This window comes from Odontomachus brunneus, unplaced genomic scaffold, assembly GCF_010583005.1.
Source record: "Odontomachus brunneus isolate Ranch 3 - 2012 unplaced genomic scaffold, Obru_v1 Obru_scaffold_177, whole genome shotgun sequence".
NCBI lineage: Eukaryota > Metazoa > Arthropoda > Insecta > Hymenoptera > Formicidae > Odontomachus > Odontomachus brunneus.
In genome coordinates this window covers 19864-45437 of record NW_022639627.1, presented here as the reverse complement: position 1 = coordinate 45437, position 25574 = coordinate 19864, and the positions used below count along the sequence as shown (strand labels likewise).

Here is a 25574-nt window from a genome sequence, read left to right as displayed (position 1 = left end):
AACCTAACCTAAATTTTGAGTTTCCATGTAACATAACCTTAAGGATTACCTTTAAATGCAGCAGGCGTGAGCCTCTCTCTCTGTAAGCGGGTTAATAATACATGTTAATATTAAATACGAATGTGACATGACGCGATAATTTACACGACAATGTAGCTTTTGTACAAAACTTTGATCTCTCGGAGATATGTGCGCACCTACGGTCGGTCATAAGCACACGCAACATACGCGCGAAAACATCATATTCTTTGGTGAGAGGTACGCAAAACCGCAAAAATATAAGAAATCAAAGAATCAAGTGGTCTCGAAAAGCTATGATTCGGTATTATTGTGCGACTCGCTACCACGGCACGTGTCCCGTACTCGTCGAAGATTGCGAGATGAACGCAACGAATCGTCCGGTTACTTAGACCTGGAAACCCGAGCGCAAGACACAAACCTCCCGACAATCAATCGACCATCTATCAAGGCGGAGATGCAATGTCGCAGAAGGCCCGGGAGTCGATCGCGCGACTCGCCAATCGACCATGTTGGAACGACGCTACGGAGATCGGCCGTTCTCAAGAGATAGCCAGAGACAGCCGACCGGCGGCGTGAGTGTAGCCACGACGTCCGTGTCTTAGCGACGTGAATGCAGCCGCGGCGCTGGCGTCTTGGCGGTAACTGAGCCAATCGCGAGGCGTGCACGGGTCACATGACCGGCTCGGCCAATGGGCGACGCGATCTACGGTCACAGCCACCGTCTCCGAGTCAGTCGGGCATTTTCTGACAAGCGTAGAAAAACTTCTCGTCAACAGCCGCCGCCATTTTACGTTAGCCGATACTTGTGCGGTGCGGAACACTTCGCGATCGCTTTTCCCGTGCGAATTTCTGTGGCGGGCGCGGTGGCCGCACCTGTGCCGATACGTGCGATCGTGTTCGCGTGCTCGCGCCCGTAAATAACGTGCGAGCGTGCGGGGAAAGCGGCCCACGGCCGCGCTGGTCGTTCGCGCGCCCCGTGTGTCGCAGTGTGCCGAGCCGAGAGAGAAGAGGAGAGGTAGAAGATGGTGCCAGCGGGCCTCGGCTGCGATATCGTCGCTGCGAGCTAGCGCCGTGCGCGCAGCCAGTACGCCGCGGTGTCGAGCGTTTGACGAGTCGTACTGTGGGACGAGAGTGCGTTTACCGCCGAACGAGCGCATAAACGTGTGTGCGCCGCTCGTTCTCCGCGAGAGAGGAGAGCGCGAGAGAGCGCGAGAGAGCGGGAGAGCGCGAATCGAATCCAGTCGAGTGCTATCGAGTCGAGCCGAGAGTCGTGTCAGAGCGTCGCGCGCTCACCGTCTCGCGACAGAGACCAGCAGCGGATCGGCTCGTTCCTTGTGCGATCCGACGACGTCGTGGTCCCGCTAGTCTTTGTTGTTCCCGTCACGTAGCGTAAGGGCACTAGTGATCCGAGTGTTCGACGACGCGACGCGACGCTACGCGCCGCGGCAGTCGTCCTGTCGTCGTTCACCGGACATCTACTAGGAGAGCCAGAGATCATTCGCCGCGGTGTGTGCCCTCCGTGTGTGTGTGTGTGTGTGCGCGCGCGTGTGTGTGTGGCTACGTCCGTGCGTGGTGCCAGTGTGCTGTGGGCTTTCGCGCCCTAGGATTTGACGTACCTCGATGACGACGATGCCCAATGGTTGAACGTGCGTCAAACCGTGTTCCACGGGGACGCTCCACGCGCCGCGGTTGTCATTGTTATTGTCATGCTCGCGAGTACGATTGCGGCACGGTGAACTTGTTACGAGGCCTCGCCGTCGATAGGCCAGAGGCGGCAGCAGCAGCCGCAGCACCACCACCAGCAGCAACGGCGACAGCGGCAGCGGCGGAGCTGCCGACGACGGTGACGGCGGAAGCGGCGTTCTAGTGGCGCGCAGCGATCGAGAGTTCGAGAACGCGAGCGAGCGAGCGAACGAGCGAGCGAAGGAGAAGAGGTGCGCGACCAGCGAGCTCTTCGCTGCTGCACGGCGCCGCTACTACGACGTGCCGTGTTACGCGCGTACGTTGTGCACGATCGGCTATACGCTGCCACCGCTCCGCTGCTCGTGATCGGCAACGGAGCGTCGTGAGAGGTTATACGGAGGGAAGATAACAGCCGCCATCGAGGAGCAGCCATGGCCGACCACCTGGTCGACGGCCCGCCGAACAAACGGCCGAAACTCGGGGATCCCTTTCAGGGCCCCTCGGATTCAGCAGGTGAGTCGCATCTGAAGAGCCTCCTCCCTATATTTTTTTATCTCTCTTTCTCGTTTCGCAGCATTTTTGTTTCTTTATTTTTTTCTTGTTTTATTACCGTCCAGTCTATCTATCTATCAATCTCTTTCTCTTCCTCTCGTATCCCACGTTCTCGTATCTCCGCGTCCTGCGCTCCTCCTCATCAGTCCCGCGACTAACCTTACAAAGATCCTATGTCGCGGGAGGCGCGCGTGTATCATCCGACGACGCGTTTCTCTCGCGTACACATCGTGCACGAAGGCTCATTTTCTGTGAAAGAAGGATCATTCGCGCGGACGGCGCGTTTCACTTCTCGCGTTGTTTCTCGTTTGACGGGACGACGGACCGTCTTCTTCCGCCCGGTCGGCTGTGGCCGGTGTGTTGTGGCGGTACACGGCTGTGCGCGAACGCCGCGCGCCATCGCGCCACGAATCGCTGCTGTTAACCAGCCAGCCAGCCAGCCATCCAGCCCGCCCGCCGATCTCTCTCTTTGACGCGTCTCGGGGGCGCGCGTCGCAACCTCCGAGCGAAATTATGATACGACACGCGACAATCACGCATGACGCGACTCGCGCTGCACGCGCGAACGTATTCGGCACGTTTGTAATTTTCTTTCCTGACGCGCGAATTGGACGATGTTCCAAACCGAGAAAAGCTTCAAGTCGAGAAAATTCGACGATGCTTTCGCGTACCTCTTATCCCTGTGATCCTACATAGACGCGAGAATGATCCGTCGACAGTTCCGTAATGCAGAGAGTGAATGAGTCTCGTGCGTGTCGTGTGATGCGCGAGACTTTTGGAGATTGACCGTTCTTGCTTATATTTTTATTGCGTCGAGATCTGGTCGCACCGAAAAGTACGCAATTTCGAATTTTGCGCGGAAATCTTGCGGATGTACGATGTGAGTGGAAGTGTGTGTTGTTGAGAGTAAATACACGACTACCTATTCGTCTTACTGCACGTACCGATTTCTCTACTGGCTCAGATCGAATGGCACACACACGACTCGATATATACATTTCATTGTACATTTTCTTCCAGACTTAGATCTAGGTATATAGCTGTGGCCCTGTAGTGCATGATGGATGCATGACACTTTTAATATCAGAGATTACATTTTGCTGGCATGAACAACGCGCTAATTTTGATCTCTTTACTATTTTTCCTTTCAACACACACATACACGTATACACATCTTAATCATCTCTTAACAAATCGAAACTTCCAAAACTTGAGAATAATGCACATTGTAATAACGCTACATTATATCGACAATAATTACGTTCTACTCGGATAATAATATGTAAAGTCCCAAAATTGCTTATCACCAAGTTGCAGAAGTTGAGTTGTACATGACAGTTCGTTTGTCTCTCTTTTGACCATCAAACAGCCGCATGAGGCTATCATAGAAAAGTAAAATTACTCATTGACAATTATCGAAAACTGCGACTTTAACTTTCTGCCACTTGGACGCCACAAATTAAAAAAAAAGAAAAAGCCTAGGTCGTTCTCTTCCATCTTTAAATAAAACAATATAATTGTGATATACGTAGTGGGTATGGCGCCTTTAATGATGCACCATGCTTATACGAACTACGGGGGAGGTGGAAGTGGTAACATGCAACAAATACAGGGTCCATCGCAGCAGCTACATCTGCAACAGCATCAGCTGCAACAACAATGGAACAACCATACCGTCCAAAAAAGAAGTAAATATCACTATACAAAATCAACTATTCAAAATTATCGAGAGAAATTAAGTTCAGCACTGTAAAATCCGTTTGTCCGTCCGATCATCTCATAGTGCCATACATCTCTTCTTTCGTAAACTCACTTGTTCCAGCCTATGGCTTTCAGTGAAGCAAATCAATACGTTTTCCAGTTGCAGTACTTTCTGAGAGAGATGCCTATAGAGTTTTGACATATTGTCACTATGGTTCCGGTAACTTTAGTCTATCGTTGACGTTTAGGGAAGAAAGAAAAAAAGAAACAAAACATTGGATTGGTCACGATAATTTATCTTTGAAAGTACGGCAGAACGTAGAGCGGCAAATGCAGATACATTGTGTTATCTTACTTTGAGACACGGACTGATTCGCTTTACATAGCAATGGAGAAAAATTGGATCTGTATTGCTGAAGGTACATAAGAGACTCAGATAAACAGCGGTCCCCCTCTTTTCTAATGAACACCGTGAGACATTCACATAAATCAAACATAACATAGACATGCGACACACACGCGCAGAGCTCTCGCAGGCTTGCAGACGTATGCAAAGGTGAAAATTAAAAATGCATACGTTATATGCTCGTCGTGTAAAAAAAAAAGGTTGACGATGCGGTGCAGGTAATAAATAGCCGTGTTAGGTAGGGCTCTCGATGTTTATATCAATGAAAATTTTTACAGTTATTTATAACTGAACGTAAATAGAATGCAGAACTGTGTGTGCGCACAGACGTGTCATTTATGTGCGAGAGAATCTCGAGAATTTTCTTTTCTTTTAGGATGAAGTACAAAACGTGGTACTTCGTCCTCGAACGATGCGTCAGAAGCATTATTTTGCCTGAACAGATATTTTCTAGAGTGACTTATTTCTTCGCATGACTCTCTTCTATAAAAGTTTGCCATCAGTGGCTTCGCTGCTTGTGTAGTTTAGCACGAATTTAATGTGCCGAAGATTTTCATTCCGCTGTAGAATAAGCTCCTTTACGTTATGCTCATGCAGTGTATGTCTCATGTCTTATTTTTCATGTTTGTTTACATCCACGTGTAGTTTTTTCCCTTTTTTTTAGAATCTCTGCGTATGTATTTTTCTAAATATATTTAAAAAAAATATATATATATGTATGTACACCCTTTTTTTCTCCGTCAATGTATGGTCAGTCGTGAGTAAATAGATGAATAAGATTCAATTTTTAACTATCATTAATTATTGATTACATTTTTTACTACATTTTAAAAAGATATTATAGCATTAGAAGTTCCTTGTAATATAGATAAAATAATAAACGCTTCTCTGCCTATATGTGTCTCTATATACATGCATGTATTTATGCATGTGTACATGTTCACATGCAATTGCGCGCATATATACATGTGTATAGGGACATGATACTTCACGCATATATAATAGCAAACATTTGTATTAAAATATCGATACTCTAAATGAAAGCTATATTGGTGACGGTACAGAGTCTTAACCCTATAAAATTACTAATTATTTCTTGGTATCTATGGTACACATATATCTAATGCCATATTATTTAAATCTACAAACTGGTTATCTCTAAAAGTAATATATTCCAAGTATATATGGCAGATCTAGTCTAAGCAGTGCACAAGATATGTTGGATGACGATGATGTATTAACAGCTATTGATTAGAAATAAACTGTAAGAAGTAGGAGAAAATATAAATCCACGCGCATATACACGCGCACATACAGATACGTACACACACGCACACGCGTGCGCGCGCGCGCACACACACACACAGAGACACACTACGTGATGCGTGTGTATGTGTTCGTATAAATATATTTGTGGTTATACTTTTTTGATAGCCAGTGAAAATTATTTATTATTGTCATATGTACATATGTGGAAATATAATTTTTACTTTGGCTCTATTTATTCTCAGATTACATGACAAACACAGATATGTTTGATATTGAAAATGATCTTCCTGATGACCTGCTGGCGCCGCCACCTTGGGGATCTGCACCCGAGAGTACTAAGCCACCGGCGACTGGCCCCGGTCCGGGGCAACAAAACGGTGCTCTCGACTCAGAACTTAGGCAACATGTACAGCAACAGCAGCAGCAGCAGCAACTCTCACATCATATTATCCAGCAACAAGTATGTTTGGTTCAGACCAATTGTTCAATCCATCTTCATGATACTTTACATGTGACCATTGAACAGGGCAACAAAAACTTGGTGGCGAATTCGTTAGTAATGACTGCTGGACCTTTGGGCAGCAAAAGTCCGAACATGCAATCGCCGCCAAACGTTTCTGTCTCTAAAGGCGTAGTCGACCCGCAGATGGTCGTGAGTCTTGGGAATTTACCGAGCAGCATAGCCAGTTCGTTGGCTAACAATCAAATGTCTATCGCGAATTCGATGGGTGGTCTGCAGTCGTCCATGAGTATGGCCGGTAGTAACCCTGTGATGTCTATGCCGGGTGGTATGAATTCTGGCTTAGTAATGACTAGTACAGCTAGTGGTAACAACAACATGGGAGGAATGGCCGGGGGAGGCTTAATAGTAACCAACAGTTTGAACAAAACACCTCAGAATACAGTATGTTAATTTGATATGAGTGCAGAGTAACGATATGTGAAAGCCCATAAATCTAACTGAGTGTTATTTTCAAGGTAACTATGATGGGACCTAATACTCAAGCGATACATCATCCTAGCGGACCTCACGGGGTCACACAGATGCAAAATGGTCCTGGGATGTTGAACACGCGGGCTGTAGCGATGCAACAGCAACAACAAGCGGCGGCGGCGGCGGCTCATATGGTCGGGTCGGCGAGAGGGCAGAGTCCTCACCAACAGGTACATCAAGTTGGCATAGTTGGTCCTGGTCAAGGTCCTAGAATGCAAGCTCCACCTAACATGGCAAATATGCCCAACATGGGGCAAATAGGCGCGTCCAGTCCATATGGATACGGTACGTATGAAAATATATATCTTATGATAATGAATAGATAGTGCTTAAGACGATGAAAAAACAATTCACGATACAGGTTCGCCAAATAACGGACCAGGACCAGGAGTAACTGTATGCGCCAATAATCCCGTAGGTGTTGTCAAACCGCAGCAGAAAGGTGTGGGCACAAATATGACTGCTATGCAAGCTGCCGGTAGATTCACCGGAACTACCGGTCCCATTGGTACCACCAATATCGTTGGTGGTCAGGAAAGCGGCATGGCACAGCAGGCACAGCCGCCTGCGCCGAGTCCAGCTCAGCCCCAATCGGGAGCGCCGAGCGGAGGACAACCAGGTCCGCAGCAAGCCACTCAGGGACAAATGGCTGCCACTGCTGGTTCTGCTACCCCTGGTCAGTCTCAACTTTTGTTGGGTAGTCTCACAATCCCTTGCTGCGCTCTCTCTTGCTCGTTTTTTAAAGAGAGTTTCACGACTATCGTAGGCACTGCAAAATCGACTCCGGATCCGGAGAAATGTAGACTCATACAACAGCAGTTGGTACTCCTCTTGCACGCGCATAAATGTCAACGGCGCGAAAGCCAAGCAAATGGCGAAATAAGGCAGTGCACCTTGCCGGACTGCAAAACGATGAAGAACGTCTTGAATCACATGACCAATTGCCAATCTGGTAAAAGTTGCACAGTGCCACATTGTAGCATGTCCAGGCAGATTATAAGTCATTGGAGACATTGCACACGAACCGATTGTCCAGTTTGTTTACCAATCAAGCAGGCGAATAAGAACAGGACTAATCCCGCGGCTGGTAATTTAGAATAATTTTATGATATAAGAATAATAGAATGATAAAATAAAGAGGTACAATGTTCCTCGGCAAATTTATACAGTTATATTACAGTTTATATATTATATATTCTTATTCTTATATATATTATATATTCTTATTCTTATATATATTATATATTCTTATTCTTACATATATTATATATTCTTATATATTCTTTTTAATTAGCCCCAGGAGCTCAACAAAGTAATCAACAAAATCCAAGCCCGTCGGAGATGAGAAGAGCTTACGATGCTCTAGGGATTCAGTGTCCGACAACAACACCGGGACTACTGCCTCAAGGTGTTGGCAGAGGCGTTAGAATGCCGACGCCTAGCATGGCAGGGCCACCAGGGGCATTGAGTAATGTTAGATTAACGCAACCTCAAACACAGAGTGAGTCTTGCAATGCTTCCTGTAGAGTGTATCGACTACTTTCATTTCATTCGTATCAAGGCATGATTATTTACATAGATAAGTGGATGAAAAATAACACGATGAATGTTTGTATTCATTATTTCAGCTACACCAGGACAGTCCGTAGTTGGTACTGGACAACAAGTAGTTGCTCCAAACGTATCTCTTCCGTTAAATTCTGATCCTAGTACAGTTGGGGTTGCTGGCAATCAAACAGCGCCGTCGACTGGACCCACGTCCGCTGCTGCGGCCGCTGCTGCTAATATACAACAGTCTGTCAATATGCAACAGCTGTTCGCAGGCCTGAATGAATCTGGGCAACCCGGTGTGATAGGTGAAAACAGATTGGCCAATCTGCAATTGCCGGGCGGTCTTCAGCCGGGTCAAGTAACAGCGACACCAGTGCAAGGAACGAAAGAGTGGCATCAGTCGGTCACACCAGACCTCAGGAATCATCTCGTACATAAATTGTTAGTATATATATATTTTTTTTAGTTCATTACTTTATTACTTCAACTTGCATGCCAAGATGGTATAAACTATCGGTAAAATGCAATCTACATACGTGACCGTGCATATTGGGAACTCCCAGTTTGCAACATCATTTTTACCTTTGCAGGGTCCAAGCAATATTCCCAACTCCTGACCCCCAAGCAATGCTTGATAAACGAATGCACAATTTAGTTGCATATGCAAGAAAAGTCGAAGGTGATATGTATGAAATGGCTAACTCGAGATCGGAATACTATCATCTGCTAGCTGAAAAGATTTACAAGATCCAGAAGGAACTTGGTAAGTGACAAAAAACTGGAGGATAATTTAAATGATTTTATGATTTTTAATGATTAAAAATACAATTTTTATGTGCCGTTTTTTTGCGACGCACTTTTTTGCGACGCATTTTGTTGTACAAAACAGAGGAAAAACGACGCATTTTTTTGTACCAAATAGAGGAAAAACGACAGAAACGGAAGGAGCAACAGCAACAGCAGCAGCAACAATTGCAAGCGCAACAGCAACAGCAGCAGCAGCAACCGCCACCCGCGGGTACATCTGGTCCTGGCTTAAGGCCGTGCGCTCCTCCTAGTGTAGGGACTGTTCTACCTGCGAAACCAGTCGGCACGGTACCACCGACCGTGCGAAGTCATTCACCAGGCATGGGTCAACTGGCGGCATTACCTGGAATGGCGATCCAACACAATCGGATGCAATTCCCGCAACAACAACAGGCACAGCAGCAGCAACAGCAGCCTCAACAGCCGCAACAACAAGTTCAAGCCCAACAACAGATACAACAGCAACAACCGCAGCAGCAAGGAATCTTGGTTGGTCCTCCAGGTCCTAGTCCAAATGGACAATCGACGTCCAACGCCAACATGGTGCCCAATCCTGGGCTCAGTCCCTTCGGACAGCCTCAGATGTCACAGACTAACTTAACAACCACCACTGCCGCGTCCGCGACAACTAGTCAATTTCCAACGTCCAATGGCACTTCCGGTTTACCCAATAGTTCTCCCATTCAGAATCAGCATCAGTTTCCTGACCTTATGAAAGTTAGATTGGCTCAAGCTCAAGCTGCGCAACAGCAACAACAACAACAACAACAACAGCAGCAACAACAGCAGCAGCAGCAACAAGCGGTTCAGCAACAGCCGACGAGTACTTCGAGTCAGAGCACACCGGCGACGTCGATACCACAAACTCCATCGCCATTCAGTAGTATGCAACAGCAGCAACCACAACAGAGCACACCGCAGCAACCACAAAGTCAACAGTTCGCCAACAGCCGGCCATTGTCAGCTTCTACACCCAATGACAGTGCCATCACTACATCGACGCCGCAGACAATACCTCCTCCTGCGTCTAGCGGACCAAGTCCGGGACCTGCGACGACGACTACCAATGGACCTCAGTCCACCACTTCCACACCGAACACACCGTTAGTCCCGTCACTTATGACTCCCAATCAGACAGTCTCTTCCGCTAACCAAACTCCGCCTCATCCAGGCACGACACCATCGCCTGCGGGTCTCGCGAGTTTAGGCAAAGGTATGACCTCGCAAGAGAGAGCGGCGCTAAACGCACCGAGAAGCACATCCATGTCTTCGCAGATGGCTGCCATCACGGCGGCCTTGGATCGCGATAATTCGCCTAGTCCACCGATGAATAACAACAAAGGCAAGCTAGATACCATTAAAGAAGAGAAAGACATCAAAATGGAGATAAAAATGGAGATCAAGCAGGAGGACGGTGCCGAAAATCATCGGATGGATTGCGGTAAGAGCGTGAAAAATGAGATCACCATCAAGACTGAGCCGAAGACCGAGCCGATGGAGGAAGACTCGAATGAAACGACAGTGAAAGAAGAGCCTGCCAGTATAAAAGAGGAGAGCATGACTCCTATGTCCGCTCAGGATACGAGTGCTACTGACATCAAACCAATGGTGCCGGAACCGATACAGCCTAGCGGGACGTCGACCGACAAGAAAAAGTGTTTGTTCAAACCCGACGAGTTACGTCAAGCGCTAATGCCAACACTCGAGAAGCTATATCGGCAAGATCCGGAGTCCATACCGTTCCGACAACCAGTAGATCCCCAAGCTCTAGGTATACCGGATTATCCCACTATTGTGAAGAAGCCCATGGATCTATCGACCATCAAGAAGAAATTGGACACGGAGAAATACAGCGATCCGTGGGAGTACGTGGATGACGTCTGGATGATGTTTGACAATGCTTGGCTTTACAATCGTAAAACATCTCGTGTCTACAGATATTGCACCAAGGTAACGCCCATTGCGTTTACTTTCTATGAGTAAGGCGCATCAAACGAATATTAATTTTTCCTTTCGTAATTTACTCACTGACACACGTATTGTAATTCACACATTATCATTTAAACGCAGCTCTCGGAAGTGTTCGAGCAAGAAATAGATCCTGTCATGCAGGCCCTCGGATACTGTTGCGGTCGGAAATATACGTTCAACCCGCAGGTGCTCTGTTGTTATGGCAAGCAGTTGTGTACGATACCCAGGGATGCAAAGTATTATTCGTACCAGAACAGGTCAGTATGTCTAGAGAACGGTTTCTATCGCAAAAAAAAATTGGGTGCATTAATGCTGTTCCATGCACCCGCGTTTGCAGAGATCTATTTTTCATGTAAAAAAAGGAAGAGGCTAAACTGCTATATAATCAGAAAGATTATGTACACATTTCATGATCATAATCAAGCATAGTATATCATGATAAAGCAGATCATTATAATTTTTTAATTATATATTTTATTTTTTCTATAAACTATATATTTTTTCTATCACATATTTTCTTCAATTATAAACATGTTTAGTTGCTAAACACAAACACGCCGACAATGTTAATGCACCTGATTATATACGAATTTTTTAAGTTTTACATGTAACTCGGCAAATTTGTCGAATACATGTGATGAAAACTAGAATGCGTATAATGGAAGAAAAATCGGTGATATATTTCGGAATTTCTAGTAATAACCGTTAAAATTTCGAATAACGATTCTATATACGTGCGGCGTCTACAAAGCGTTAACTACCGCGTGTTCATTTTGCATGGGACACTTCTAATTTTGAAGTGTCCTGTCATCGAACGCGCTAAATCAAATTGGCAGGTTAATTAACCTGCTTTAGCAATACTTGCAAAAGCAGGTCAGTCCCCTGACCTATATCTTTTCGTAAATTTATAAAGCAGTTTCCCATATACGCACGCACATACACACATTCGCACATTTAGAACTTCTATAATATTTGTTGTGCATGTACTTAAGGGATATGTATCTCACTGAGAATATATACTCTCGAGTCTTAATGAGCAAGCCACAAAGAATCGTAAAGATCTAACGAAATTTCAACGATATCTAAATATATTTGACTTACATCACTCTTCGGTATGTGCACATTAGTATTTAGAAAACAAGGTGTGAATTGATGTGCGTCTAACGATGGCACTGTTCTCTCTTCTTTGTATGTTACCTTCGCTCTGACCATGGGTTGCGCACGCGCACACAAATCCTTGTTTGCCGCTTGCTCTTCGTGTTGCCTGCGCCCTTGCTTCTTTCCGACTCTACTACTGCGAAAAAACGATACTTGGATATTGGACGATCGTAATTGGAAACCTGAAATTTATAAAACGAACGAATAAAAAAAAATCGATAATTACGAAACGTCCGATTCGCAAAACACTAATTGAAAAACGAGAACGATGTCTTCGCATGACTCTTTGGAACGAAACCGAAATCGGATTCGGAACGATTAATTGGCAATACCATTGCATGCATGTGTAACTGCGGAAAATCGAATATATAAACGAACTTCTCGAAATTGACGCTTGAAACTTGGATGCGTCCGGTGAGACGGATAAAATTGACCGTCGCTCATCGAACTCTCACGCAATATAAAACGCACGCATGGCACTGTGATGAAATGACACGCCGTATACAATGTAATTGTATATTACAGTTTAAAGGCATATGGTCTTATTTCCGACAGATACACCTTCTGTCAGAAATGTTTCAACGACATTCCTGGTGATACAGTGACGTTGGGAGATGATCCGACACAGCCTCAAACGTAAGTATATAAAATCTAGTGCGCAATCTGTTGCATTTATCTGGAAGGACGGTTTCTTGAAGGCTTCTTCTTTGCAGTGCCATCAAAAAGGAACAATTCCAGGAGATGAAGAATGACCACTTGGAATTGGAACCTTTTGTTACTTGTACGGACTGCGGTAGGAGAGTACATCAAATATGTGTACTTCATATGGAAGCAATCTGGCCATTAGGGTGAGTGACAACGATCAGTGTGTAACATTTAATATTTATCAAACAATCGTAGGAGCTTTGGAAAATACGACTTTGTTTTCGCAATTAACTAACCCATTCGCTTCTTGCTCGTTATTTATATAGCTACGTTAAAGAGTAAATTTTGAGATAACTTGTGTCACTTAGAAGTTGCTTTTCCTTTTAATAGATTTACCTGTGATAATTGCTTAAAGAAGAAGGGTCAGAAACGTAAAGAGAACAAGTTTAACGCCAAACGATTGCCTATTACGAAACTCGGCACTTATATCGAGACGCGTGTGAACAACTTTCTTAAGAAGAAAGAAGCTGGTGCCGGTGAAGTCGCGATCAGAGTGGTCGCGTCCAGTGATAAAGTGGTCGAGGTTAAACCCGGCATGCGTAGTAGATTTGTCGAGAACGGTGATATGCCCGGCGAATTTCCTTATCGTGCAAAGGCGTTATTCGCATTTGAGGAAGTCGACGGCACAGACGTGTGTTTTTTCGGTATGCATGTGCAAGAGTATGGAAGCGAATGCACACCACCGAACACTAGACGAGTATATATCGCGTATTTGGACTCCGTGCACTTTTTCCGGCCTAGACAGTTTCGTACAGCTGTGTACCACGAGATTCTTCTTGGATATCTGGACTACGCGAAGCAGCTTGGGTGAGTACAATTACAACAATTAATACAAAAACAATATCCAAGAGAAGCTATATTCGGTATTTAATACATTAATATAATAACTATAATAACTTGCTAGTATATTGGAAGAATATATATTTAATATATATATAAATGCAACATATCTGACACACATATATATATATATATATATATATATATATATATATATATATATGCAATTTGCAATTAAAAAATATAATTTTAGGTATACTATGGCGCACATTTGGGCATGTCCACCTTCCGAAGGGGACGATTATATCTTCCACTGCCATCCCCAAGAACAGAAAATACCAAAGCCTAAAAGATTGCAGGAGTGGTATAAAAAGATGTTGGATAAGGGAATGGTCGAAAGGATTGTGCTCGACTACAAGGTGAGGGAGAAGTGTGTTTTATACATCAACATAGATACTTAGTCTCTTGTGTTTCCGGTATGTGTTTCAATATCGTATCGGAGTCTAATGAGACTTAAATCAAAGACTGTGGTAAAGCTAATGTTCTTCTTGTTGTACATAACACTGAACATAGGATTTGCAGACGACATTTCTCTACCAAATATTCTTTTATTATTATTTTTTTTATTGTTTATACGATGAGCAGGAGATATATATTGAGATTTTTGTCATATAGGATATCTTAAAACAAGCCATGGAAGACAGGCTTTCATCTGCAGCAGACTTGCCGTACTTTGAAGGTGACTTCTGGCCGAATGTGCTAGAAGAAAGTATTAAAGAATTAGATCAAGAAGAGGAAGAAAAGCGAAAACAAGCTGAAGCGGCAGAAGCCGCCGCTGCAGCGGCAAACGCGGTAAGTTGCGATAAATGATCTTTTTCTCAAAATTTTGTCTTTCCTGTTTTATATATACATATATGTTTTTTCTCATCTTTTATATATATATATATATATATATATATATATGTATTTCTCATATTTTCAGATATTTTCGCTGTCTGAAGACTCTGAAACTCCGGACGGTAAGAAAAAGGGTCAAAAGAAGGCAAAGAAATCCAACAAGTCTAAAGCGAATCAAAGGAAGAATAGTAAGAAATCTAATACTCCTCAGACTGGAAATGATCTCTCCGCAAAAATTTTCGCAACCATGGAGAAACACAAAGAAGTATTTTTCGTTATCAGGTTGCATAGCGCCCAAAGTGCAGCCAGCTTGGCAGTAAGTTCTCTTTATATCTATTATATATTCCAACAGACACTTAATAAGTTAAGCGATGAATATATGGGATTATTTAATAGCTATAGAAGAAGCTTACAGATAGATACAATTATTAACACTGATATAAATTTTCAGCCAATCCAAGATCCCGATCCTGTAATTAATTGTGATTTGATGGACGGCCGAGATGCCTTCCTTACTATGGCGAGGGAAAGGCATTACGAGTTCTCCTCACTAAGAAGAGCAAAGTTCAGTTCTATGTCAATGTTGTACGAGTTGCATAATCAAGGCCAAGACAAATTCGTTTATACTTGCAACAATTGTAAGAGTCATGTGGAGACTAGATACCATTGTACAGTTTGCGACGTATGTATCCCGTTTGCATTACTATTTTTTCTGTTCAATATTTACTCACATGTTTACTATAACTTCATTTTATTACAGGATTTTGACTTATGCGTTAGTTGTAAAGACAAAGATGGTCATCCGCATCCTATGGAAAAACTCGGTTTCGACTTGGACGACGGTTCATCGCCGGCCGATGCTAAACAAACAAATCCACAAGTAATTTATGCTTTACTTTATTGTATTATAGAGCAAAAGATCTTGATGTTCATACAATATTTTTTACAATATATTTTCACAATACAGGAAGCTCGGAAACTGTCGATACAAAGGTGCATTCAATCATTGGTGCATGGTTGCCAGTGCAGAGACGCTAATTGTCGTCTGCCAAGTTGCCAGAGGATGAAGAGAGTGGTAATGCACACGAAGAATTGTAAGAGAAAGACGAATGGCGGATGTCCGATATGCAAACAGTTGATAGCGCTCTGTTGTTACCACGCGAAACACTGCCAAGAGACTAAGTGTCTTGTTCCGTTCTGCTCTAACATCAAACATAAAATTAAGCAGCAACAGCTTCAGCAACGGTTACAACAGGCGCAATTACTCAGGTCAGTAGAATGATTATTGAATTTCTCGTATATAGCTATATCAATGGAACATTGTGCTAAATGTTGTTCGGTTTGTATACAGGAGGCGAATGGCTGTGATGAACACGAGGCCGACTGGACCTATGGCCGCAATGCAGGCTGGACAGCAGACTTCAAATGTCGCTATGGCAACCGGAGTTGCTATGAAGCCCGGTGTCAGCGCTACGAACTTACCATCTCCGCATCAACCAGGTATTGGTCTGAAGCCTGGTACACAAACGCCGCCCGCTCACGTATTGCAGGTGGTCAAGCAAGTGCAGGAGGAAGCTGCGAGGCAACAAGTACCTCATGTTGGCTACGGCAAGGTTGCACCAACCAGTGCAGTCGGTGTAGGCGTTGGTGTGGGTGGACAAACCGGCGGTGTGATGCCTCCGCCACAAATGCAGCGACCTATGCCAGTTCAAATGGCGAATCCTGGCGGCACACATCTGATTCCGATGGATCAATGGACGGCGAGGTATATGGCAATTTTTTTTCTTCTAAAAACCGTACCATTCTTAACTAAGTTTGAATCGTTCACTCGATAACTAATTGTTCTGATAATGAATAAATACGTGCATAAATACAAGTCCTTTTTGAGTGTAGAATAATATAGAAATCTATAGATGAGAGTGTGCGGGCTATTTCTAGGCTTTTGACGCGTACCCTTTTAGGGAGACAAAATCATAAACTTATGTATACAGGAGATTGATATTTTTTTATGAAAGATGTAAAGATAAAATTGACAGATAGAGCTTACCCTTCCACTATCCACAGGTGTTAGATCTTTGTCTAATTTGATTCTTATTAAGAGAAAACTAGACAAAGGGAGTAAAGTTAAGCAAACCTCGAGTGCTTGTAGTAATATTTCTCTAACCCATTTTTCGTAGTCTTTATATCAATTTATATGTATAAAAATCTATAATTAGAATCCAAAACCGAGCACACTTACTCTTGCGATGACTGTTGGCTATAACTAAATAAATACAGGACAGACAAAATTCAATAGACTGTAACAGACTTAAATCTCCACTTGGAATATTGATGTCGCCGAAGAGTAAAATTTACTCTCGTAAGAATTAAAAATTTTATGTTTCTTGTTTCCATCTGCAAAAATAGTGAGAAAATACAGAGTGGCAGCGAGGGGTAGACTAAACCGCTAATTGAGTCCGGACTTTTGCTGAACAAACCGCTCTCTCAACTGTACTATCCAAGCAACATAATATATATCTCTTTTCTTCTTTTTCTCTCTTATTGTTTTACTTGTAATTTCAAAATTCTATAAATCATACTGTTCGATTTCTTATACAATTTTTTCCGTCATTATAGCGATTAGCGTTGGTGATATCCCGTTGGTACTTCCCGTTATATGTAAATAATTGGTAGAATTTATTAAAATTAGTGTAGAAGAAGAATATATCGGCCGATAAATTGAATATCTTTTTCACAAATAAGAAACACTATTATTTATCTGTCTTATGTAATACTAGTTTACACTAAGAAAACTTTGGTTCCGTCATATGCATCATAATATACAATATAAGTTAAAGTATCTTCTATTTTATATACGTCTCTTTTTCTTACTTCAGTAGGTACCAACCAAACGCAGTGATGCAACAAAACACTGGCATACGGCAGCAAACTCCGCAACAATTGATGCAGCAGCAGCAGCAACAGCATCAAGCTCAGCCGGGAATGGGAATGAGCGCACAAATGCCACGTCAACAGGGCGTGATCGGACCGGTCGGGCAAGTCGGACCACAGGCTCAAAGCAATATGCAGAAGCATGCATTGCAGCAGCTGATGCAGACTCTCAGAAGCCCGCATACACCCGAACAGCAGAACCAAATATTGCAAATACTCAAAAGCAATCCGCCATTGATGGCCGCCTTCATCAAACAACGGGTAAGTTTGTGTTATTTTTGTAAAACAAGTGTTTACACGATTTATATTAAGATTTTATAGCCTCTATTACCATATGATCTTCTTGGTAAAAAGGCGAATGTTCATCAGCAACAACCTGGTCAGCATGGCGGGGGTGTCGGCGGCCCATTAGGTCCTAATCAACCCCAACAACAACAACCTGGTTTACAGCATATGATGTCCCAACAACAGCAGCAGCAGCAGCAACAACAACAGCAGCAGCAGCAGCAGCAGCAGCAGCAGCAACAGGCTCAACAGCAGCAACAGCAACAGGGCAGACTGCAAATACAGGCAATGCTGACGCAACAGGCGCAACAACAGCAACCGGTGCAGCCTCAGACACAATGGTACAAGCAGCAGATGATGGTGCAGATGCAACAGAGGCAGCAACAGGCCCAACAGCAGGCTCAACAACAGCAGCAGCAGCAGCAGCAGCAACAACAGCAGCAGCAGCCGTTCACTCAACCACCGGCGCCGCCGTATGGTCAGCAACGGGCCGCAATAAGGGCGCCTCTTCTCGGTAATCAATCGATCTATCGTTGTACCATAGAAAACGAGGCACGCAAGGCCAACGGACCCATGATGAACAACACTATGGGCTATTTCGCGAATTCATCCCCAGGTTACGGTGGTTTCAACGAGCAAGGTTACGGTCAACAGGGCCTGAAACCGACTCCGCCACCCGTACCGTCACCACAGGGTGTGATGGGACCACCGGGGATTTCCGTGCAGCAACAGCTGATGCAAGCGGTCCGTTCTCCGCCGCCCAATCGATCTCCCCAGCCCAACCCCTCGCCGCGACCAGTCCCCTCACCCCGTAATCAGCCGGTACCCTCGCCGCGTTCCGGACCGGTGCCATCGCCGCACCATCATCCTCCGCACGGCACACCTACCCATTCGCCCGCTCACGAGCTCGGCGGTCCAAGCGAGATGATGCTCTCGCAGCTGAGTGGCGCAGCCGGGGCGCCTGCCGGTCATCCCGCCACCATGCCTCACCATCCATCACCGGCACCGGCGCCCTCGGCGAGCGGCACAGACTCCAGTGAGGTGACGCCGATGACGCCACAAGACCAACTCTCCAAGTTCGTCGAGGGGTTGTAGTGACTGTTAGTGATGGCGTCGGTTAATGTAAGTGAAGACTCTCTTACGGCGCACGCACGGGCGACGCGTATCGTTCTCCGCTACGCGTGTTAAACGCGGAACGTTCGCGGAACAGGTCCATAGATACGGTCAATTCGTCGCTCCTTCGCGCGCGCGCGATATATAAAGAGGGAAAGAAAGAACGAGAGACACCCACACGTGTGCTCCGCGCTTTCGTCGAGTGATCGGGCACAGTCTGGTTGAACCCCAGACGTGCGTCGCGCTGTCCACGGGCCGATTCCAAAGAGCGCGACCTTAGACACACGCTCGTAATCGTTTCGCGTTCCTTCTCTTTCGATTATCCTCTACGCGAGATGTCCTAAGTCGTAAAGGGAATAGAGACAACGCCACAGTTGGTGCTGCTTCGATGCTACGGCCCGGCTCAAATAGAGACTCCAAGTGACGAGTCGTTTCGTCGTTCGTTCGGTCAGTCTCATAGAGCGAGAGGGAGAATAACCGGTAGAGCGACGAAAGAAAAAACAATTCAAGACTAAAGACAAAATCGAGAGACTACTATTAAGTTTCCCTCGTAACCCTCCGAAAACCCTCCCTCCCCGCCACCACCACTTCCTCGCTGCTGCTCGCGCAGGCTGAGTGAAATCGTACAAATGTGTTGTGTATACTTAACGTTAACTGATAATTAATAGTTCAAATACTATTAGAGTGTAGTAATTATATGCAATTATTATACAACAACATTAATATTATCGTATCGAGATGCGAGATATATATGACGAAAAGAGAGAAAGAGAGAGATGTATGAAAGATAAACAATATAGGGAAACTAGTAGCGTTGTATGTATGGGAGAGAGAGGTGAAGCAGAGAATCTAGTTCGTTAAGTGATACGTTCATTTAAGGAAAATCTTGTTATTAAGAGAATCCCGATGGGCCGCCGAAGGGGTTATGTACCTTAGCGCCATGAAATTTTATGAATTACGTCGCGGTACTCGCATTCTCGAGCACGCGGAATCGCCGAAATCGAGAATGATGGTGATTCTCTTGACAGAACGTATTAAGCATAAACGTAAATTAACGTTGTCGCAACCAAAAACTAGAAATTCACAACAGGCTGCTATCTGCGTTGGGAGGATTTATGATGGGTGTTAAATTTGATGATAAAAAGATAGAGGGGAAGAAAGAAACGAACAGTTTTTCCACAGTTGAGGGTCCATGCGTGTACAGTCCAATCAAAATGTAGCTACGAAAGCGTATTCGATACGGGCCCTCGCGTGAAAACCGCTCTGTACATAATGCATTATTATTATTAATATTATTATTTTAATATTATTATTAATATTATTAATTACACGATATAGAATAATAACGATTATTACTTTACCTGCCTATTTTTGATTTATTATTATTATTATTAATATTATTATATTATATTATATATTATTATTCTATATATTAATATGATGAATTCATAAATAGATATATTGTAATATTTGCAAAAAATGAGAGAGAGAAAATTTCACACGCGTTATTACACGGGTCACTAGCACCCGCGTACAAAACACACCGAACCACACTATACTTCAGTATGCCAGTGTTGTATAATAGTAAAGCTCTAAGTGTAATTTTCTCCTCTAACCCGCGCCTTCCCCACTCTCCGCTGCCTGACCTTTCCCCCTCACCCCAGCCCTCTTCCTTACCTCCGGAAGCCTTCTCAGCCCCCTTTTTCTTCGCCACCTATTTAAATGACTTAGTAATAACGTGGAATGTGTGAGCATGTTGTGTTTCAAAAGGTCCGTGGCCGTCGGATATTTTTGAAGTACACTTTGTATAATGTAGCTATCATGTAATTATACCAGCTGATGATGATGATGATTAAAAGGAAAACATAATCGGAAGGAAAGAGATTAACTAACACACACATACACACACACACACACACCAGCATGAGAAACAAAAAGCTAACGTAAAAGAAAAAAAACAGTCTGATCGCGATCGTAAAGTTGCGTTCCGTATATACGCGAACGCTGCCGCAACTTCGAGTAAAGATTATGTGAATAAAGAAACACCACATATTATAATTTAGCTACACGAGACACGCACACATATACACACACTGAGAAACGCTCGGGACACGCACTTATTACGTATAGTACACGTACACATAGCCACACATGCGCGCACACACACACACACATATAGTATGCGTGCACGTATACAAGAGCAAGTACTCGTATACGCCAGCATATGTACACACGCAATACACACGCGCGTACATCACTCGCGAGTATACGCGGATGCGCATACGCGAAACCGTTCGAACAGCTCTCAACAGCACGTGGAAGGTGATCTTGTATTATTTTTTTCTTTTCCTCTTCCCCTCTTTCGCTTTTTCGTTAAGTCACTTTGGCAAATTAACAAAAAGGGACGAGAACGACGCGACGATCCGGTGAATGACCGCCGCGCCGTCGATCGCACGGCAGAACTCGATTAAGGTCAGCGGTCGACCTTGGTTGGGTGGACCAAATTCTCGGGCGACCGGCGACTACTCCTGTGGCGGATGTCGACGTTAGCCAAATAGCATGGCGAACGTCGACATTGTCGAGAGATATTAATACACGCACATAACACCAGCTCCGGAATTCCGTTTGTTTTTTTTTTTTACTTTATTTTGCAAGACGAGAAATCTCGGTGAAACGGTAAAAACTCGACACCAAGGCGCATTCCTTGCTCTTAGCTCGCGTTACGCGGAGGAAAGAATGCGTCGGACGCTTCTTCGTACACTCGGCTATCCGAAGGACTTTGACTCCCGAGGAACGAGAAGCATGTCTCAACTCTTCTTCCTCATTTCTTCTCTTTGCGAATTGGATACGCTTGTTATGTGTACAACGTCGTCGGACTGTTGAGACCTCGCGGTAAGAGTCTCGAACGGAGTCGCATCCAGGCGCATCCGGTGTGTGCGCAGTTTTCCTTTTCCTTCCTTCCTTCTTTCCTCTTTTCCTCCCTCCCTCGCTCCCTCCCTCCCTCCCTCCCTCCCTCTCTCTTTCTTTTCCTTCCTTTCTTTCTCCCAAGTTTTATTTAAAAAATTGTACAATAGCGAGGCGAACGAGCGAAGATTGCTGCGAGAGCTAGGAGAAAAAAAAGAGGAGAAAGAAAATGAACAGGCTAAACAGCACGACGAAGTTAAACGGAAACGGTAATCGAGTGTAGATTTAAATAAACGATTTTACTAGCGAAAATGAGGGAATAATCGTAAACGACAAAAAACCCAAAAGTATTTGGCTTAGTATGGCTGTGTTTAGGGCAGTGTTGTAAATCTCTGAAAGTGGTGTACCTCTGTGGTAGTGGACTCTTTACCGAGAGTGCGGAGGAGAGAGAGACATTCGAACGCTGCGCGCGCCAACGCGAAAACTCGCGCGTGTACGCGCGCCCGACATTAACGTTTAAATTGTTGACGAGAAGAATGAAGCTTCTGTTATTAATATCAAACCGAACAGCACGCCGATCGTCGTCTCGCCGTATGCGCGCGACGGAAAGAAAAAAAAAGGAAAAAGAGAGAGAGAGAGAGAGAGAGAAAGAGGTAAAAGCAGATATAGAGACGATCGAGCGATGCTCGAGGACGACGTTTGGTGCCGTCTCCGTGGCGCGCCCATTGCCGAGGTGCAAGGGCGAGCGACGTGAGGCCGCGATGATAGTCGGACCCTTGCGCGACACACGGTCGATCGACAATACCAACCAATGGTGCTTGCAACCGACATTCTAGGCATTTCTCTCATGGACGGTTGCACGTGGAAGCGTGCGAAGTGCATTGCGGCGAAGTCGGTGCCGCGGAGGGACGCGTTGGTGCGCGAGGCATTCGTAGCGATTTACTATTGTAAGCGAGAGAGCGAGCGAGCGAGCGAGCGAACGAGCGGTGCATAGATAGATCGAGAGACAGAGGTGAATGAAACATACGCAACGCTATATATATATATATATATACATATATATATATAAATATATATTATATACGATTTTTATTTGTTCTTTTTCACCAATTTTTTTTCTTTTTTTATATTTATCGAACGTATATCCGAGGATGATGTAGGCCGCGATTTATAATACATACACACCCCAAGAAAAAAAAAAACGCGCGCGCGCGCGCGAGACAATGAAGAGTAACATTATGAATTAATTAATTAATTAATTATCCGATATAGACGATAACTGCAGACAAAGCTATGGAATATGATAATTATTATTACAATATTATTATTGAAATACCGAATATATAGAGTACTACTTTTTATTATGACTTTTCGTAAATAGTGAATTAATTATCTAATTAAAGATTGATGAGACGCATAATGTAACGTTTATCCCACCCACACCCCCTTCCGTCGAGACGAGCCGACCGATCTCTTTCCCCGTTTTTATCCCCCTCGACACAGCGGGCCGCCGTGCGAGGGAGGAGAGGGGCCCGTCGCTCTCTCCCTCTTCCTTCCTCGGCAGCTCCGCGCTCTCGTCCTCCGATAACAGTGCATTCGTGGCGCGGATAAGAATTGCACAATTACGCGATGCGTGTGTTCCTCTGTTTGCGCGACGGAATTTCGGCCGTTCTCGCGGAACGGCGCCCCGAGCAAAAGACGTCGCCGACATAACCGAAGAGAGAAAAAAAAAAACGTCTTTACCTCTCCTCCCGACGAAGAAGAAACCGCAGAGTGACTTAGGAAAAAAAACTTTAGTTACACTTATGACCGCCCGTCGTCGTCCTTTTTTTACCGATCGTTTTTAGTGTATAAATGAAAAGAGAGAAAAAGGAAGAAAAAAAGAGAACAGAAACGTAATAACGCCGCCGCACACACACACACACACGTGCTCCGACGTGTTCACAACGCCAGTTCCAGAAAAGAGAGATAGAGAGAAAGAGAGAGAGAGAAAGAAAGAAAATAATAAAAGAAACTTTTGCTACCGTCGTTTTTATAATTTTAGAAATGCAAAACGGATATCTTTTTTATGTAATTTGCAACATATAGATAAGAGTAATGTATGTTGATCGTGAATATATAACGAGCATTGTTATATGATTATTAAAAGAAAGAGTTTCGAAAATACATTCCATTTTTATTTTTCCGCCGGCTTAGACTGTACACGAGCGAGGAGGGGGGCCCCTTTACACAGCACCGTTTGTACCGTCGCAATTGCATCTACCTGCGTGCGTTTGTAGAAGTGAAACCGAAATCTACGATGCGAGATTGCAATTTGAAGAGTCTCGGCGATCGCCTCCGCCTCGCGCCCAAGTCGTTCGAGCCGTGAGAGAGGAGAAACTCGAGTTTTTTCTGTATATATCCGAGGGGCGACTCTGGACGAGCGGATATCAGCGATGAACGCATATTCGTCGTGTAGCCCTTCGGATTTTTATTCATTTTTTTTTCTTTAACCCTCTTTTTTTCTTACTTTCTACACACGTTATGTGACAGTGATCGAATGCGATCCGGTCTATCTACAAGCTACAAGCTACAAGCTTGTTCACAATACTCGCACAATATCCATAGCTTCGTTGAGGTTCTTTTTGCTGTTCTCGCGGCTGGGGTAAATGCGACGGAACATCTTTTCCCTCCATCCCCATGTAAGTCTCTATAAATAGTTAGAAAATCGTCCGAACTTCTTATTTGTCAGAAATCGTACAATTGTCACTCCCATCGATAAAGGGAGGGAAAGAGAAATTCGTCATATTTATCCCAATGTAACGATAATCACGATTGGTTCTCTATATCAATATCGTTAGCTCTACTGATTAATTTAAATTGAAAAAAAGCAAAGACGCGTGTTCCCGCAATGAAAATGGCAAATTTCCACTCGATTTCCGTAGACTTCCGCTTCAGCCGACGCGCGCATTTCGGTCCCGACGTCGCGCTTGTTCCTCCTTAATCGCGCTCCGGGCGCGCGAAGGTCCTCGGGCTTTCTCGATTCGCGCGAGCGTTTCCCTCGGCGAGAAGCTCCCCACTGCCTCGCTCGAAGCTTTCCCACTTCGGTTGCGGCCACCTCGGGTCCGAAACGCGACAGCCGCGGGGACCGAAATACGCGGGGCCGGGAAGTCGCTCTAGACAGGTCGATTCTGGTCTTTTTCACGTTTGGCCGGCGCCCTCGCTGTCTCCCCCTTGTTTCTTTTCACCTAGCTAATATAAGGGATTAACACACGTCTTACTTTTACTAATCGCAGCGGGTAGCTTAAGGTAACGTAAGAAAATGATATTACTGAGGTGTAAGAGAATTATACATATATGTGTATATATTTATACATAACACTACCATTAACACAACATGAGAATCTAACATGAAATAAAGTTTACGTATCATTATTTGAAAACACTGCATGTGTTTTTACCTCTGTGTGTTTTGAGACACCTTTTTCACGAGGCCGCAATGGACATTTTTACAAGAGAGCGAATGTGAGTAGAGATAGATAGAGCGATAGTGAGAGAGAGAGAGAGAGAGAGAGAGAGAGAGAGAGAGAGAGAGAGAGAGAGAGAGAGCAAGAAAAAGAGAGGGGAGAGAAGCAAACTTTGTAAAATGTGGATCTCAAGTAATAACTAATCCCCTTCACCACGCAGAGATATATAGTAATAAATACTGAATAAAGGATGAATTTGATTAACACTCTCGTCAAGGACGACTGATACGCCCCGATTACTTTATCGTTGTCCTGCGCATATGTGTATTCGCGGAGACGCATTTCGCCGCTGGCGATCGCGCGAATAACGGCCGCGTCTGCGACAAGGACTTGGAAGCGC

General features: G+C 44.5%; 1 protein-coding gene across 13 annotated transcripts; it reads left to right on the top strand.

Moving 5' to 3' along the window:
* Positions 1–750: 750 nt before the first annotated feature.
* On the top strand, positions 751–25150 carry LOC116851550 (histone acetyltransferase p300-like). Of its 13 annotated transcripts, XM_032831071.1 has the most exons (25): positions 751–2217; positions 3789–3944; positions 5875–6092; positions 6159–6536; positions 6611–6911; positions 6988–7302; positions 7393–7713; positions 7921–8127; positions 8255–8618; positions 8768–8940; positions 9100–10934; positions 11055–11212; positions 12669–12749; positions 12827–12961; positions 13149–13625; positions 13852–14017; positions 14274–14450; positions 14581–14811; positions 14947–15177; positions 15256–15375; positions 15463–15764; positions 15847–16260; positions 17372–17687; positions 17781–18225; positions 18328–25150. In XM_032831071.1, exons 1-25 carry the CDS (start codon positions 2136–2138, stop codon positions 18804–18806), a joined length of 8082 nt encoding a protein of 2693 aa, XP_032686962.1. In that variant the 5' UTR covers positions 751–2135; the 3' UTR covers positions 18807–25150. The 13 variants fall into 13 exon arrangements, with proteins under 13 accessions (XP_032686962.1, XP_032686956.1, XP_032686958.1 ...); XM_032831065.1 differs by having other exon boundaries at positions 5875–6536; positions 9067–10934; positions 12639–12749; XM_032831067.1 differs by having other exon boundaries at positions 7045–7302; positions 9067–10934; positions 12639–12749; positions 17781–18806.
* Positions 25151–25574: the final 424 nt, after the last annotated feature.

Bases quoted from the DNA above. Each gene is read 5' to 3' on its own strand.
- LOC116851550 (XM_032831059.1), top strand. From the start codon at position 2,136: ATGGCCGACCACCTGGTCGACGGCCCGCCGAACAAACGGCCGAAACTC. The intron at 7,714-7,920 runs GTAATTTAGAAT...CTTTTTAATTAG, and splicing joins CAGGACTAATCCCGCGGCTG to CCCCAGGAGCTCAACAAAGT. The intron at 16,261-17,371 runs GTATATGGCAAT...TTCTTACTTCAG, and splicing joins ATGGATCAATGGACGGCGAG to TAGGTACCAACCAAACGCAG.